We start from the raw sequence: 17,569 nt of genomic DNA, 5'->3' as shown, positions 1-17,569 counted from the left end.
TTGAATGCAGCCGCAAACCTGTTGGCGATCGATGCGAGCTGCGATCCTGAGTGTGGAGGACTGGGCTGCAGATGGGGGCATAACAGATTAGTTAGCATATCCCATATCAGGGTAATTATTGTTAAATGAGATAACGATCTTGTACTGCGTTGACATTTATTTATTTTCCTTAATTTCGCCGTATTAATCTTCCTGGAAACACGCATTAAACACAGCGCAGAAATCAGACAAACAACAAGAAGAAGACACACAGACACTCACCTCGTTGTGGCACGTCCCGCTCTGGTGTGTGTGTGTGTGTGTGCGCATTCGTAATGATCATTAGCGGCCCATGAAAATCAACAGCATCAATTTGGCTTTATTGGCAATGCAATGGCAACGAGCATGCGGCCAGTTTTTCGAGCCGTCTTTTGACAATTTGCATCAGGCAGGCAATCGATCAATAAGCCTCAAAGTCCGGCTAATTAATATAATATGTAAGCATCGGTATTATCGGAGAGCTCATCAACATCAAAATACTTGGCAATTAAACGAACACGTGAACAACAGCAAACACCAGGTAAAGCTGGTTAGATTTTTCGGGCGACCCGAAACAAAACTCAATTAAAGCCAGACAAGCTAAAATCAAAGCAACAACAATCACAAATACAACTACAACTATGGGCAGCAAAAAATAGAGAGAGAAAAAAACCGCCACAACCAAAAAAAGACGCAGCTAATTTAACCAAATTGGATTACTTAATAAGTTTATTGGATAAATAACTTGGCCGCAACAACAACAACAACAACAACGACAGCATAAAGTGAATGTTTTTGTTGTGGCTGGTTTTTTTTTTTTTTTTTGGGCGCGCCACAAACCTTTTGTGGCAGCATTCAAAATAAGCCACGGGGCAAAACAAGTTGTATATAAAAATTGTGAGCTAATTTCTGAGAATTACCCAAAAAAGATGCCCCCCACCCCCCACCCCCCGTCTAATGTGTTTTGTTGTTCTACAGAAACATTTGAAATGATATCGTTAGGAAAGCAGGGCCAAAGATAAGCCCCAATAACAAAATGCAAGCAGGCTCCACATCAAGTGGGCGTCGTCATTTATTATTAATTATAAACAACGTTTTGATAGACAACAGAGAAATACCCAGGGCCAGCACCTACTACTATCTAGGGATCAAATGTGCGTGCTACTAAGCAAACACACGCCTCGGCCCAAGTACTTAAATTGTTGTTGGCCTTATAACTAAATGCGATTTATATCAATATCTCTCTCTCTCACTCTCTCTTCCTCTGTCTGTGGGTGTAATTGGCTCTAAGGGCTTGAATTGTTGAGCTTTTGACACTGATTTATGCATGAGCTTAGATACATTGTGTACTTTGCTGCGTCCGATTAGTTGGCTAGTTGGTTATTCAACCAAATCATAGACCCGACGCCCTCTGACAGGCGACCGCAATTTAGTGCTGTTAACAGCTAGTAATTAGGCCCGATTTGCCTGTTAATTAGCCCATATCAATTGGCCCCGGCCAGTGGATATGGATGTTGCAGCCTGCAATTCGCATTCGCATTGCATATTCATGAGTTTCTTCCCGCGAGAATTTACTCGATTGTCGATCTGTCGCGATAGTCGCATAAATATTGATTTAAAAATCATTAGCACACCTCAAGCCAAAGTGCCGCGATGTCATTTCCAGCAAACCAGTTTGGGCATCTACCCCCACACCCCCGGCTGCACCACCTGCAACACCTGCACCACCCCCAAAAGCGCCCCAAAGCAGTCGTATCTTTTGATCTCACTCGCGCTGGCGCTCAATTAAATTCTACAATAAAACACGATTTGCATTTTAAATTGTGCAATTAAAATGCTTATGAAATCTATAAAAAATCGCTTAATGCATTTTACGAACGCCTAGTGAAAAAACAACAGCAAAGTAATGCCAAATGTCACACGTTAATTAATTAGCAGGCCAAATGGCTGACTCTAGAGTCTATAGGTATACAGTGAAAACTCTTCGGATGAACAGGGGGTTGACCTGATCAATAAATTGTACATAACATAATCCCGCCAAGATTCATCTGTATATGTATATATATATATCTCCTTATGGCCGGCGCCTTTCTAAGTAAAAGCTGCGAAAGTTGTAGGTGATTTTTCTTAATCTCTGGTAAAGTGCCAATTTCATTATTTAGCCGCTCGCTTTTGCTTTGAAAATTATGTAAATGTGTCTTGAGTGAAAAGACAAAAAAAAACGTTAATGGAAACAATGCTTAAATGTTTAACCAGAGAGATTGGATTTTGGCCGTCGGCTGTTCAGAAAAAAGTTACTTGAATCGAGACTCCAAGCGAAGGCAAATGAAAAATGGGAACTTATATTTATAATGTCGAAGAAATGGGAGAGAATAGAAAAAATAATAAATAAATGTTGGACACGCAAATATATATATAAATAGATGATGTCACGCCAAAAATATCATGCAGCATCATTTATAAGCAGATATTTAGCCAAATTGGATTTTGCACCAATTCAAAGACAATTGGTTTTTTTAATAATTTTATTCTTGCATAAGAATATTTTGTATATTTTATATATGAATATTTTTCAAGCATTTGTCTCTTTACTTAACAACTAAAACTAACAACTAAGACAACTAAAAGTTCTCGCTAGCAATTTATTAGCATAAGCGAATGCCAGTTATAGCATTCAGTTAAATACAATAATTAACATAAAACTAGTTATAAATAAATGCGTTATTGATGTACAGGAATTACAAAGTACCGACGAGCTCAAATGTGCAAGAAATTCGCTAATTCAATTTATTTATTCTCACTTTCTTTTTTTTTAATATTTACACGCTTAAACAATTAAAATTTGTACAATTGTTTCTCTCTCTCTCGCTCATTCTCTTTCTCTTTTCTGTTTTCTAATTGTGAGCTCAACTCAACTCGAAGGGCGAAGGGCGCAACTCACCTGCCCGCCCGCCTTTGATTTGGCACTGTTTTTTTTTGGGGGCGTGGCCAGTGAACGCATTTCGTCTCGTACTTAATACTTTTGTAGGAAGTGTTGTTTTTTCTTTCTGTCATTGGATAGATGAGAGTCGCTTCTATATACACTAAGCCTAGCGCTTTCCACTTTAAGAATATATCACAAATAATTAATTTTAAGAGCTCTCACACGCACACACTCATACACACAGACACACACACACACACGCACAACGCTCAGCAAATTTGGGCGCTTCTTTAGTAAGGAACTCACATACGCAGGGCGGGGCAGCTGGTCGGCTGTTCAGCCTAATGACTCGCATCTAGATCATGCTCATCATCGCTGGCACAGTCGTCCATTTCCATGTCGATGAGCTCGTCGTCGTCCTCGTCGCCGCTGCCGTTGTGCATGTTACGCTCGGAGCCGGAGCCGCCGCCCTTCTCGTCCTCCTGCTGCATACGCTTGTGCTTGGTGCGACGATTCTGGAACCACACTTTCACCTGCGTCTCCGAGAGATTGAGCGACTGCGCGAGCGCCTTTCGCTCCGCGCCGACCACATACTGATTGCTCTCGAAGGCGTGCTCCAGCTTCAGCAGCTGCGACGGCGAGAAGGCGGTGCGAATGCGTTTCGGCTTGCGAAAAGGTTGCAAGAGGAAATCTGGAAGGAGCAAGCAGAGATCGGGCTGGTTAGCCAACGCACAAGCAAACAGTGCTGACTAGTGTGTACTTACTTCCTGGAAAGCGGTGCGGAAATATGCGTCCGTGGCGACTGAGCAGCCACGGGTAGAGCGGGTAGCTGTCGCGCGGCATGCCCGGGCTGCCCATAAAGGAGGCGGCGGCGTGTGGGGGCAGGCCAGCCGCTGCGGCGGCGGCTGCCGCTGGACCCAGCACATGGCCGGCTTGCAGAGCTGCGGCCATCTGGAACTGGGCGGCGGCAATCAGATGCGGATTGTGCTGTGGTGCCAGCTCCGGCGGCGTGTTGATGTACGGTGGCAGCGCCTTAATGTCCGGCATGCCCGGCTGTCCTTGCGGCGGCGCTGGACCGCCTGGGCCCATCGGAAAGGGTCGCACCAAGCCGGCGGGCGGCATGCCTGGCATCATGAGCGGGTTGGGACCAGGGCCGCCAGCTGGATGCATTACAGGTGGCTTCGGGTAGCTAGGCGGCTGCTGTTGCTGTTGCTGCTGCTGCTGCTGAGGTGGTGTATTGTGCGGACTGCTGACCAGCAAGGTGGGCGAGCAGGAGGGCTGCGAGGATTGCGGCGAGACTGACTTGGGCGGCGTGTGTGGCGGCTGAATGCGCTGGGCTGGATTCTCTGCCTGCTCCGAGCCAGGTGGAGCTGGCGAACGCTCGCGCTTCAGAGAAACAGCAACTGGCGTGGACGTGACATCCCCCAGCGGGGAGAGGCGTGTCTGTAGAGGACTGAGGCCGTTGGCCATGGCGGCATTGTGATGCAGACGCTGCAGCAGCTCCTGTATATCATGATGGGACTTTGGTGTGCCCTGCTGCTGTTGGTGGAGCAACAGATGCTGATGCAGTGCGTGCTGTTGGGCTGGCGATAGATGTGGATGGGGATGCGCGTGTGGATGCGGTGCCATGTGCGGTGGCAGCACGTGGTTGGCATGATGTGTTGGCGGTGCCATCAGATGATGTGGTGGTGTGGGCGTGGCAGGCAGCATGGTGAGTGCAGCGGGCGGCGTCTGAGGCGGACTGCCGGGTCCGTTGCGGTCCGGCTGAGGGCTGCCGGGCTGCTGCTCCGGATTGCCTCCAGCGGCAGTCACCGTCGCATCGTTGCCAACAATCGAGTCGATGCTGAAGCCGATCTTCTGCTTGGGCGTGGGCAACATGACGGCTGAGGTGGGTACCGGCGGAATCATTTTAGTCATAAATACGCGCGTTGTTTGTGCGGGCGAGGCGGCGATTAGTTCGGCTATTTTGGCGGCTTTTGTCTTTTAAACTGTCTCTCAGTTAATCCTTGAGTAATCAGTTGCCTCTGCTTGTTACACTTGCTGCGACATTTAGACGCTTCACAACACTTAACACTTGCACTTGGCTTTGAAACCCTTTTAACCGTTGCGGGCGACGGGCAAGTAAACAACTTTCTAGCGGGGTGAGGGGCAAAGAGTCAACAAAAGTTTTGTAGTTTTGCGATCGACGCGCTCGTAACGTGTTCACTCGACGACGTTCACAGTCTGAATAATCGAGAGAAGCGGCGCAGCGGCACCAAGTGTACGCAGTGGGAATTATGCACGACACACGACAATACGCTCTCGCTCTCGCTCTCTCACTCTCTCTCTCTCTCGCTGGCTGGCACAAAACACGTCAAACCGGTCTGCACTAGCGCGTCACGGTTGCTGCTTGTTGCTGTTGCTGCTGCTTCTGCTGTTATTGTTATTGTTGCTTGAGCTGTGCGAGAGAGCGAGAGCACACGACCAGAGCAGAGAGTCGCACTGACCAATGAGCGTTGCCCGTGCGCTTGCCATTGCACTCTTGCCGCCTTGTGGATTTTATCTGGCCACGCCATGCTGTCTCATTATCTGAACGGATCAGCTGCACATGGAGAGGCGTACACAATTTAATTCGCTACGTTGTATTTGTGCTTGCATTTGTAGTTGTATTTGTATTTGTATTTGCTTTTGTGTTTGTGTTTGTGTTTGTGTGTTTCTGCATATGGCTTCCGTTGATTTCTACAGTCGCTGGTGGTGGTTGTTGCTGTGGTTGTTGTTGTTGTTGTTGTTGTTGTTGCTGTTATTGCTGCTGCTTTTGTTGGCATTGTGGCTGTCTCTTTGTAATTTGGCTTAAACTGCCATTCATAGTTTTTGTGGTTAGATTTTCATGCTTTTATTTTGTTTGGGAAAACAAGCAAAATGTGGAAAAATGCTTTAAATCGGGCATGTGCTAGGGCCAAGTTAGCACTTGCGGTAATAAAAGTGTAATTATATTCTTGTTTGCAACATGTTTACTTTTTATACACTATAACTATGTATTGGACTTCAATTATAAGTCTGAAGCAGTTAGAAATAGGCAAAATGCGAGTGAAAGGCAATTTCAATAGATATATACTTTTGTGTATTCTGAATCAGCATCAATTGTTTATCCGCCTTTAATTAATTGAATTAAACATTTAGATATATATAGAAATCGCACTCAAGAATACTATTTTTATTGACATATATAAGAGCCCAATGAAATGTTTCCAATACTCAATATTTCTACCACAGGAATAAGGAATGTATATAATTTCATTTACATATATCAGGGCATTATCAAAATCCTAAATATTTGTTGTTCAAGCTTTTCAAGCTTTTCATATGATTCGATTTTTTCTTTTGATTTGCATGCCGACCTGTTTACTTTGAGGCCACGCTCTGAATGCTGATTTCTGTATGAACTTTGTTCGTTTCAAATGGTTATATTGGTTATAACTTTCCAGGCGACTAGCAGGGGCTGTCATGCATGAAGACCGAATAGAATCAATCCGATTATTAATTCCGCACCACAAATGCACTTCAAAGTTGGCCTGGCGCTAATAAATCAAACCGGGCGCACATTTGCTGCGACAGTTTTATATAGAGAGCATAACGCTTACAATTTAGATGTTAATTTTGATGAATATTTGAATTTTTGTTCGTTTTGGCACAAGACAAACTTTGCATAGTTTATGTGTGTGATCGCAATCAAAATCCAAAATCAGAGCAACAGCCAGCCGCAGCAATTGTCGTTGGCGCGCATTTATTTTTAGATCAAGGCGCAAATATCAATTAGTGAATCAGTGAATAATTCAAACAAATAATTTTCACACTTTTTTGGCTTGCCTGGTGCCAGTTGTTGTCTTGTGTGGAGCCGACCGATTGTTTTGCCGGGGTTATCAGTTCCGGGGCAGCGCACAGAATTTATGACTTTCGAAATAAACAAAATTTGAAATTCATTCTATTTTGCTGTTAGATTAAAATCAATTTAATGGCCAGCTAATTAAGTCAACTGTCTGGCATGGCCTACCCGGGCAGGCCCATAAAGGCGTAATTACCCCGCCTAATGGGCTTTATATACAAGAAAAAACAAAAAAAAAACTGATGGAAAGTTCAGAGTGCGCTCTTTAATTGCCAAAACGTGGCAACAAATTGCCATAATGTGAAAGCTAGATTGGCTGCCAAGCCAAAAGCACATTGCTAATTTTGCAATTAGCCAAATTTAGAAAAAAACATCAAGTGCTTCGATTCACACGCCCACTGCGGGACGTCGAGTACAATAGCTAGAAGTGGACAACTGGAACCAGGACGAGTGCCTGCCCGCAACAATTGTCCTGTTAATGAGCAAATAAAGATCTCTGCATGACCAGCAGTCAGCTAAATAGATGTGCGACTAACCAGCTGCCTGGCACCCGCTGGGCAACCAATTGAGCAGGTTATACACAGTACTCGATCCTGAGATACCCTGCAGTAAGGTCAATATGTTTAACTCAACTCGAATTCGATTAGGCTATACGAGTTAAGGAAGATCCTGGAGAACAGGTTGCCTCTTTGTGGTTTGTTCCGCAGCTCACAGAAGGAAGGTCTTCCGGCTACAAACACTTTTCATAAAGTTCAGATGACTTGTGGCTTCTTGATAGGAAAACAGAAGTTTGGCCAAGCAGACTACCCTTTGCTTACAGGGTATCAGCTGACGTGGATATTTCGCAAAGGCGCTTCTGTGACTGCAAATGAAAACCATAAAAAATGCGAGACAAGGGCCAACAACAACAAGGGAACAGGCACACAAAAAAAAAACGTATTTATTAGATGGAAATGGAAATAAATCGAAAGCAGCCCCCGGGAGAGAGAAGAGAGCACACAATGCTGGCCCGTCCGAAAGGTGTCAAAATCAACAATTTTCGAGCTGCAAACAATTCCACAGAAAACAAGGCGCACAGCATGATGCAATTTTGCCCCTCTCGCACTTAGCTCCCTGTTTCGTGCTCTGGGTCTGGCTCTCGAGCGGATCTAACAATTATTCGGCTGAAATGATGAAGGCAAAAAAAAAAAAAGAAGTAAAATAAAATAGAAACAACAAGAGTTTCACTTTTGCTTGAAAAAGAAAAAACAATGAAAAACGTGGCAAATTTCCCTTTGTTTAATTTAGTGGCAAGAAATTGTTGAGTGCCAACGAAAATGGTGGAAACAAAAAATTGACTTTAATGATGATGAGTTGCCGATTAGAAGAACGCCTCGAGCTGCTTCGAGCTGCTCACTAAATTCATTTGAATTGTTTTCTGTTTTCTATTTTCTACCGTGTTTTATATTTTCTGTTGACTTTTTGTCTTTTTACGCTGAAAATGGCACAATTATACAGAAATCTCAATATTACACTTACCCACTGTGCCTGGCATTTAAATGTAATTAATTTACAGAGTCTTGATTGCAATTGAGGCAGACGCACACGCAGTTTCCAGGAATTTCAGTCAGATCTATCAATTTCACAGTTCTCATAATAAGTTCGTTTTCCCGACGATCCTCTCATAATTCGAACGCTTGTAAATCCACGCGGCACACAAAATTATGATGGATGATATTGCGGCTGCATTTTCACGCTTGAAAAGGGCGAGAGGAGTGGAAAATAGTAGCCGAGAAAAACTCCAAACTGACAGCGCTTCCAATTCCAAATGATGATAAGCATGAGAGGATCAAGATGAGAAGCGGGGGCGCGCGTGTGGAAGGGGTGGATCAGGCAACTGGCCAGCCCTCTTGACGGTCCGTCGAGTTCCCAGAAAAACCCATTACAAGGTAAATGAAAACGCCATGGGCCCAGGATCAGCATATGCATTTGATATTTCGAGCACGCCACATCGAACGAGGCCAATCAAGAAGAAAGGCAGAGAGAGGGAGGGAGAGAGAAAACTAACTACAATGGCCATAAAAGCATATTAAAACACAATTTTTGGTCAACAACGGAGCGTTAAGGGGCCAAAACGACATAAAACATTTATATCTAATCCTGGACAATCATAAAAATCACAGAAACGACATGACAACGATAACGACAATGGTTAAAATGGGAAAATGGAAAATGCTACGAGCTGTCAGCAGCGGCAAACATTGCTTTAAATTGTCGGAAAAGTGCTCAACTGCGAGCAGCTACGACAAACCAATGCCAACAAAAAGATCTAAGGAAAACAGTAGTCAGAGAAAATGTCATAAAAATGTCTAGCTACGGCTCCCACTTTTCACATTTCCCTCAGCCCGTGCTCCGTGCTCCGTGCTCCGATTCGCCCATGCTTGTCGTCGGGTACGTGTGCAAAACATTCTACACTATTCAAGAACCTGGCATTTTTATGACACTTTCCGTAACGGGAAAGGACTATCCCTATTCCCGGCCCTAACCCTTAGCCTAACCCTAAGCCCATTGTCATCCTTTCGGCCAGAACAACAACTGCATATAAAGAGGAAAATCTTAGTTGCTGAAAATAAAATCAAACGTAATTTTTATAGCTTTTCACCGCTACTTTTTAGTGGCCATACGAGTACGAGTTTTTCCTGCTCCGCTTACTCCCCTTTTTTTTGACACTTTGCCACGTTTTATTTCGGGCTGACAGGCACTTTTGTTCGTGTGTCATTATCGTTTTGGCCTTATCCGTTTGGACGGGACTTTATCTTGCCGTGGAATTTATGAACCGGCGGCAGAAGACAAACAACTGGCATTTTGATCGAGCTTGGATAAGATCACGATTAATATGGTTAGTCAGAAATTGGGGACTTGTCTACGATTAAGTAATATACATTTAGTTTAGTTCTTAAGTAGGAAATTCACATCTTGAATGCGAATGGATTCCAATATGGATCGTATTATGATTTGTTGCAGATATCTGTCTATGTCTAGAATATAAGCATATATATTTGTGTTCTTCCATTGCAATAAATAATATTCTCTCGTCTAGCATAAAAATCCGATTGAATGCAAGCCCAACGTATTTCACTTCTATTCAAGGCTTTGCCCAAAGGGACTATATCGATGCTTCGAATCTTTGATAGTCACGGACTGAAGAGTCTTGGGGAGGTCAGTGAGCTTCGCACCTTGAGTTCGAATTCCAATATGGATCATTATTATAATTTGTTGAAGAAAGGCTGCAGATTCGCTGGAAAATCGGTCTATATCTAGAATATTCTCATATATATTTGTGTTCTTCTATTGCATTCAATAATATTCTCTCGTCTAGCATAAAAATCCAATTAAAGGCAACCCCAACGTATTGCACTTCTGTTTACATCTTGGCCCCAAGGGACTATATCGTTGCTTCGAGACTTTGACAGTCACGGACTGATGAGCCTTGTCTTTGACTTCCCGCACTTTATAAATGATCCGCCCGCACTTGTCGTTCGCACTTTACACCCCATTTGCAGTGCGCTCTCCGGGCGCCTGGCACGCTCGTCAGCCGTATCAAAACTAATGATGACACCCAATAAAAAATGCCAACAAATGTGTAAATTTGTAAAAATGCACGAAATTGTAAATGTAAATTTCCCGAAAATGGTAACATTTTCCTCGCTGATGCAGAATAGAAATTGGGATATGGACACGGCTGAGCGCGTGTGACGAGGGGCGCGCCGGAGCCGAGGACAAACGATATAAATTTGTGCTTGTAACTTGAAAATGTCGCGCTGGCAACAACAACAAAACTCACACAGGGAAATAAAAAACGAGCACAACAATATGATAATGGGATTGGGAATGAGATTGAGCAGGGGGAAAATGGCAAGCGAGTGCAAGGGGATGAGGATGGGAACGGATCGCGGGGCGCATTTCAGATGACTCAATTTACACACAACGAGCGCTGTAAATTGCGCCTCATTTTGTGCAGAATTTTTCCTCTGGCAATTGCCAAATGTCAAATGGAAAATGGGAAATGGAAAATGAAAGCAATGCGCTGCATAAGTGTGTGTAATTTGTGCGCTCTCTCTTTCTCGCCTCATAAAGGCGAAATTAGCGCCCCAGGAGCAGGACGAGCCCAAGGACACAAGGCTGATGGGCCGCCATTTTGTTGGCATCGTTAAACAAATGAATTGCCATAAGCGCTGCCTGATTGCAATGTCACTTTAGATGGGTTTTATAATAAGCTGCGGCTCCGGCTCTGGCTCCGGATCTGGCTCCGGTTCTGGCAGCTGCTGCGCTTGGCAAGCAGCCCGATGGGAACCCAACCCCTTTTTCCTTTTACTAACAAACGGCAATGACAACAGTTTGCGCACTTTATGAGGCGCATCATTATGAGCCTGCCATGGCAGCCGCGCATCCTGAGTCCTGCATCCAGCGACTGCCATTATTATACGCCATTTAAATAATATTCGCTTTCATGCTGGGCCGCTGTCGCCTGGCACTCGCCGTCTGGCACGTTTTCCAACCCCTCCTTCCTGCTGAACGATGCCAATCACCCCCAGAGCTGCGTAGTCTGTGCCATATTTCTCAGGCACATCATCAGCATTTGATTGCGACAAATAATGCCGCCGCTTTGTGTGTTGCACGTTGCACGAAACCAAACAAAATGGCGCCCAACGTGCGACGAGTTAAAAGCGCGCGCGTGTTAAATTAAAAGGATTTGTGTGTTGATTAAGTGCCGCTGACAAAAGGGTTGGAATGAGTCCATCAGAAGGGAAACCTTTTTTATAAATGAATCTTGGTCTGATTTAACGCCAGATGCCATATGGCAGGTCTGAAGTCTAATCCCCAAGAACTGCAAAGGAGTATATTCGCAAGGATCTTCTGCGTTTTCTATAGGAACCAAACGGTAGCCATCGTTCAGCCAATTCTAAGCCGATCTAACAATAAGATAATGAAACATATATGAGCTTCATAGCCCAAACAAGCCGACAGTAGCTGCAACTGGACCAAATCCATCAACTGCTGCCAATACAATGGACTGCCACTTGAGCTGTGAACATGGACTCCGACTCCGGCACCGACTGGGATTCGGACCCGGAGAGTCAAAAGACAATGATCGAAGTTAACGGCAAGCAGCTGATGCTGATCTCCGAGGATCTTTGGCGATCTCAACATTTTGATCTTGTTACAAAAGTCAGCGGCAGGCAAAGGGCAACGCGCGGGTGTTCCTGCTGAAATGAGAAACGGGAGGAACCATTCTACGAAGCGGAAAGAGCCAAAAAGTTAAGCCACAAACATACAAGAGGATCAAAACGGATTTAAATACAAAGTGGGAAATAATGAAGTGCCGCCTCGCAGAGGGGAAACAGCGGCAAGATGTGCACGATTTTCAGGGTGGGTAGACGAGCGATAGAGAGAGAGAGAGAGAGAGAGAGAGAGAGGGAGAGAGAGACGAGTGCGTGTTGCCATTTGGCTTATTAAAGTTATAATTAAAATATGTATGAAAGTCTGCTCGACTGACTGACGGACTATGCCAGCTCGCATCCACCCCGATCTGTGATCATGGTAACCGTGGATCCAGGCGGGTTCCAGTTTTCTGTGAATTCAATTAAAATATATAATTTATAATTCTTTTGTATTTACATTTAAATAGATTCACACTTCTCAAGCATGTTGCACAACAAGAAACTACCATGAAGTGCATGGTGGAAGGGTTCTCGTTGAGGTCCGGGAAATTAGAGAATGCCTCAAAAATAACTCAAAATTATCTATTATGAAGCGCAAATCAATTTCAAATATAAAAAAACAATTAAATCTCAAAATGCCCTACTTCAAAGTCAGACTGTGCCTATACCCTTTTCATGGGAGACCTCCCAGCTCATGGCATGTCGTTTAAATTCATTAGGATTACGAGACAAAAAAGTCAACAAGATGCCAACATGTCAACAATCAGAAGGAAGAAAACTGAAGCAGCCTGCGATAGTTCTCAAGTCATAGCCAGAAGGAAATAAGTATAATACAACTCATATGCGAACATTATGAAACTATTGAAAAGAATTGAGAGAGAGAGGGAGAGAGAGTGAGCCGCACATACTTGACTTAATTTAAGCCAATTTAGTGCCCATTGAGCGAGCGGATTACATTGGAAGAGGATGCGAGTGCATCTTCAAGCCTTAATTGTTTTGGGAAAAACACACACACACGCGCACACGGGTTCACATATGCGGCTTAACTGTGTGCAAAGTGGAACACCCGCAAGCCGATGACTTTTGTTGCACCACATCCAAGCCGAGCCGAGCAGAGCCGGGCACTTGAACCATGTAATCGTAATCCTGGAGTGCTTGTGCTCGTTAGCCGCACAGTAGCACAGGAGTCGGCATATTAGAAGAACACCAAATTTGCGCATGCCATTATGTAATTTGCCCTGTCCAAGTCCGAGTCGGAGTCCGAGTCGGAGTCGGAGTCGGAGTCGGGCTCTGTGAAGCCCTCGAGCGGTTTCTTTGTGCCACTTGCCGTATGTAATACGATTTGTGCTACTTTCCCGGGGCGGCACTTTGATGTGGGCACCACGCCCTTGAAATTGCCCATCAATGCAAATGCAATGGCTGCCATAATGATATTTTGTCAACGAAAAACAAAATGAAAATCTATGAAATTGTATAATTTATTGAATTTTTAAAGCTAATTGGCCCGACAAAGCGCTCGGCCCCAAATCCCCAGTTGGAGCATTAAAATGCCACAGCATAGTGGGAGCTGGTTCAATGTGCGGGATGGGGGGATGGGGGATGGGGGTTCAGCACAATTCCATTGCATTGATTTCAATTGGTGTCAATGCACGTTGCGGTATTCGTAATGTGCGGAGATTTGTTTAAAGTTTGAGAGCCCGCGGCGGCTTTGTTTTTAATCAGCTGCCACTTGCCACAGACCGCACACATGACTTGGACTCCAAGCGAATCGAGTCGAGTCGAAGCGAGTCGAGTCGAGTTGATTCGAATGCCTAATTAAAATTGATTTGATTTCTCTGACACTTTTCAGTGCTGGCAAATCAAAGCGGCATTGTTCGACACGCCACTCGGTCCGTCAGGCAGGCAGCCAGTTGATCAGTCAGTCAGTCAGTCAGCCAGTCAATCGTTTCAATTTCACATTTGATTGATACTTTTGTTGAAACCAATACAGAGAATGCTGCAGCACGCTAATTAAGCCAGCCGGCGCTAAGCTCATAATTATACAAAAGCCTCAAACATAGACACTGCAACGCCTTGGACTCCAGCTGGAGTGGGCAATTCCAGCCGGGATTTGAGACTCGGACTCGGACTCGGACCAAACATTGGGTTGTCATCTTGGCCATATATCTTGTTATGGTCGCGGCGCGGCGCATGCGCGTCTCGTCAATTAGTTTGGCTGTCAAAAAGATGATGAACTCGTTGCTTGATGAGGGTTTGCTCATCGTCTCTGCCCTACGATCCTCCGCCTCCCGCTCCGGCCAGTTCAGTCCACGGCTGTCCACTGACTTATCACAGTTTCAGGCGAAATTACGACGCGCCGCAGTTATTTGCTGCTTTTGTATTCCTCACATTTTTTTTTGTCTCTTAGTTTTTAATAGTTTTGGCGTAGTTTTCGAAATGCCTGAAATATGAGTAACGCCGTCTTTTCACAGTTTCAGAGTTGGTTTTTTTTTTTTGGCCACAGCGCTAGATAGCATCGATTCGGGCGTGCTTGTAGGCCAGTCGGAGACGCAATTTGGGATCTGCGTGTGGTCGTCGCTGGCGTCATGTCGTTGACATTTGCGACAAATGCCCTGACGCATGTCAAGTGCCCGTCTGTGGCACTTCAGCCGCGAACCGGTGGCAGCTGCGTGTGTGGTCCCGGCCGCATCTTTTCGGGGGTGGTCCGGCCTAATTGCACAAGCTTGTTACGGCAACAGATCTTTGAGTCAGCCACTTGGCCACTTGGAGCCACATGGCACATGGTCGCAGTGCCTGTGACTCAGTCCAACAATGTGGCGATTATTTGAAGTCACGTCTAGTTGACAGCGCGTTTTTAATCAGCTCATTAAGGTCAGCACATCATTTTAATTGTTTTTCATAATTTGGAACGTCGGCGCTGCACAAAGGCTTCCGTCTTATGCGATTATCTACCCCACTCGGGGCAGAAGCTGTGGTCCAGCGCACTCGAAATTACAAGCTGATAAGCAGACTTCAAGTCTTTTGCATAATTGGCGGCTATTTTGCTTTTTAGTCTGTTGCTTATTTTGTAATGGAATTTAATTTAATTGCATGAGTTTTAACAAATTTGAAATCAAAGTGCGCATATACCAGCCAGTCCCAGAGGGTTTGGAAAGGTCAGCCCCGTGCGGAAAGGTCACGCGCTGCACAAGCACACCATTTTTCAGACTCGAGCGCCTCTCTGCATTTATGATTTGGTGATTGGCTTAACAAGAGTTCAATTTGATTTGTGTTTAATTACGACTTTCTTCAGCTCACTGTGGGAAAATGGAAAAGCAGCCACGTCGCTCGCCTGTGATTAATTTGAATTATTTTTAGGAACGCGGTGAAATGCGAGCGCCTCGCGCGTTCGTGCCGCATTGTTGCTCTACTCATAAAGTATTTGTTTATTTTGGTTGTTGTTTTCCGATGCCAGTTCAAATTTATTTATTTGTTTGTTTTCGTTAATTTCTGTATGAAACACGGCGTAATTAATTACACTTTTTATTGCCACGACTTGAGGCTTGGCCCAGTACTCGCACTCACGGGCATAATTTAATTTTTTTTCCCAATGTGATTTATATGGGAACAATGTAAAGATCTTTCACGAATTAGTGCGCATGTTGAAAGTGCCATAAAATGTTTGAGCTATTCGAAATGTTCGATGAAATGTGAAAGGCAATCGCTCAATTTCATTTTATGATCTGAGAGCATTTTACCTCAGATCTAGAGCATTCGAAACGGTCAGGTTTAATTGGAGTTATTCTATGATTAAATATTCCCATGATGCATATTGTACAAGTAGAACCCTATGTCGAACGCGGTCGTTCGACCCGACATTACAGAGAGGCGCCTCCGCAGGATACACCCCTACGATCTTAAAATCCATTATTATACCCTTTGTATAGAGTATTATAATGTTGTCGTGAAATGTGTACAGCATTAAGGGAGACACCTCCAACGCAATAAAGTATATGCTATATCTAGATCAGCATCAGAGCTGATATAGATATATCCGGCTGTCCGTCTGTCCGTCTGTCTGCTTCTATGCGAACTTGTCGCTTAGTTTTAGGGCTATCTTCTTGAAACCTCGCCTATAACCTGTGGCAGGCCGTACATATGTCAGAACTGGCCACTAGGTTCCTCATTTATATGTGGAAAATGTGATCAATATCGGAAGCCTATATCATATAGCTGTAATAGGAACTGTCGGTCGACAATAAAGTTCTTGTACAGCTTATTGGTTTATAAAGATATCTTCAACAAAAATTCGAAATTTTTAACTTTCATTATGTTTCTTACATATGAGCTTAATCTTATCAAGATCGCACTATTCTATTATATTGCTAGGAAGAATCGGTTGTTTTCCAAGATTTTCTGCCATTAAAAACAGCATTAACGAGCTCCACAGTAAAGTTTAAAGACACATTTCTGTGCGCCAAGTTAGTTAGTGGCTGGATCTCTCTTAAAAGTTCCAAATTTAACTGAAACATTTTTGAAAAAATATATGAATCAGTTTCCGTTTCGGTGCGATTTTTTATATAGCCCAGTTTTCCCTTTTATCACTTGATAATATAAAAAACTAGGCCACTTTCATAAGTAAATATTTGTAAATTGCCCGCATTTGGCATCGTTAATAACATAATTCCAGTCAAAGGTGAGTTTCGCAAAAGGTTCATGAGATTTGTATTCACGAATTGCACCGGAAGTAAGAGTTAAACGCTGTTAAATGCGGTTTAATTACCGCCGACAACAACACACACTCTCTCTCATAATTGTGGAGAAAAACAACGCGCTGACAATTTAAGTTGAACTGCCGCCGACCCAAAAGGGGTTTGCATCGTCGCCAGCATTTGAGCAATTTGCTGAAAACATTTTAAAGCAACTAAAGTGCAAAACACATGCAATGCCAGTTAATTAGGCTGGACCGAGCCGGGCCACTGCATTTGAAAGTAAACAGCAGCCGGGTCGGACTGGCCAGGTCTTGGCCGCGCCTCTTCACGGTAGCCCCCAACGGAAGCCATACTTCAGCGCTGGCAGTCCGAAATCTGACAACTCGCATCTAAGAGATGCGCGACGAGCCACGAGAAGCGCGAAACAGACCACAAACAAGCCAAGCCAGCAAATGGCAGTAGCCAATGCTCCAGCTCCCGCGCCAGCTCCAGCTTCGGCTCTCAGGAAGTGGGCTGTCGGCGGCATCGCTGATACGCCCCGTGGTCCGTTTGCATATTGAAAGCAATAAAAATTAATTTTCGCATGCTAACAGCGCAATCAAAGCAAAGTTGACAAGCGTTTACAAAGGCGGCTCATCTGGGCCGCGCGTTTATCACCGAAATATTTCATCTTCCGGATAAGCATCAGCCGAGTGGACGGAGACAAAAACCAACATAAAATGCACTGGAAAGGTGTGAGGCGTTCGTTCAAGCCGTTTGTCATCGCATTTCCGCCGAAGACGCGGCCGGCTCCAACATCTCCCCACCATCTCCCCATCAGCTCTTGCCCCAGCTCTGCTTTTCTTTTGGTTCTATCTGACCAACTGTCATATCT

At 44.5% G+C, this 17,569-nt stretch overlaps 1 protein-coding gene across 1 annotated transcript; it reads right to left on the bottom strand.

Annotated features, from left to right (window-relative positions):
• Positions 1-2,854: 2,854 nt before the first annotated feature.
• Positions 2,855-4,858, bottom strand: LOC115764689 (homeotic protein empty spiracles). Its single transcript, XM_030707879.1, has 2 exons — positions 3,706-4,858; positions 2,855-3,632 (listed from the first exon to the last, which is right to left on the bottom strand). The coding sequence occupies exons 1-2, from the start codon at positions 4,856-4,858 to the stop codon at positions 3,283-3,285; spliced, it is 1,503 nt and encodes a 500-aa protein (XP_030563739.1). The 3' UTR covers positions 2,855-3,282.
• Positions 4,859-17,569: the final 12,711 nt, after the last annotated feature.

The sequence above is a fragment of the Drosophila novamexicana genome, unplaced genomic scaffold (assembly GCF_003285875.2).
Source record: "Drosophila novamexicana strain 15010-1031.04,08,12 unplaced genomic scaffold, DnovRS2.1 tig00000870-arrow-arrow-pilon, whole genome shotgun sequence".
In the NCBI taxonomy this organism is placed as follows: Eukaryota; Metazoa; Arthropoda; class Insecta; order Diptera; family Drosophilidae; genus Drosophila; species Drosophila novamexicana.
The sequence above is the reverse complement of the archived record's forward strand: the minus strand, read 5'-3'. Positions and strand labels throughout refer to the sequence as shown.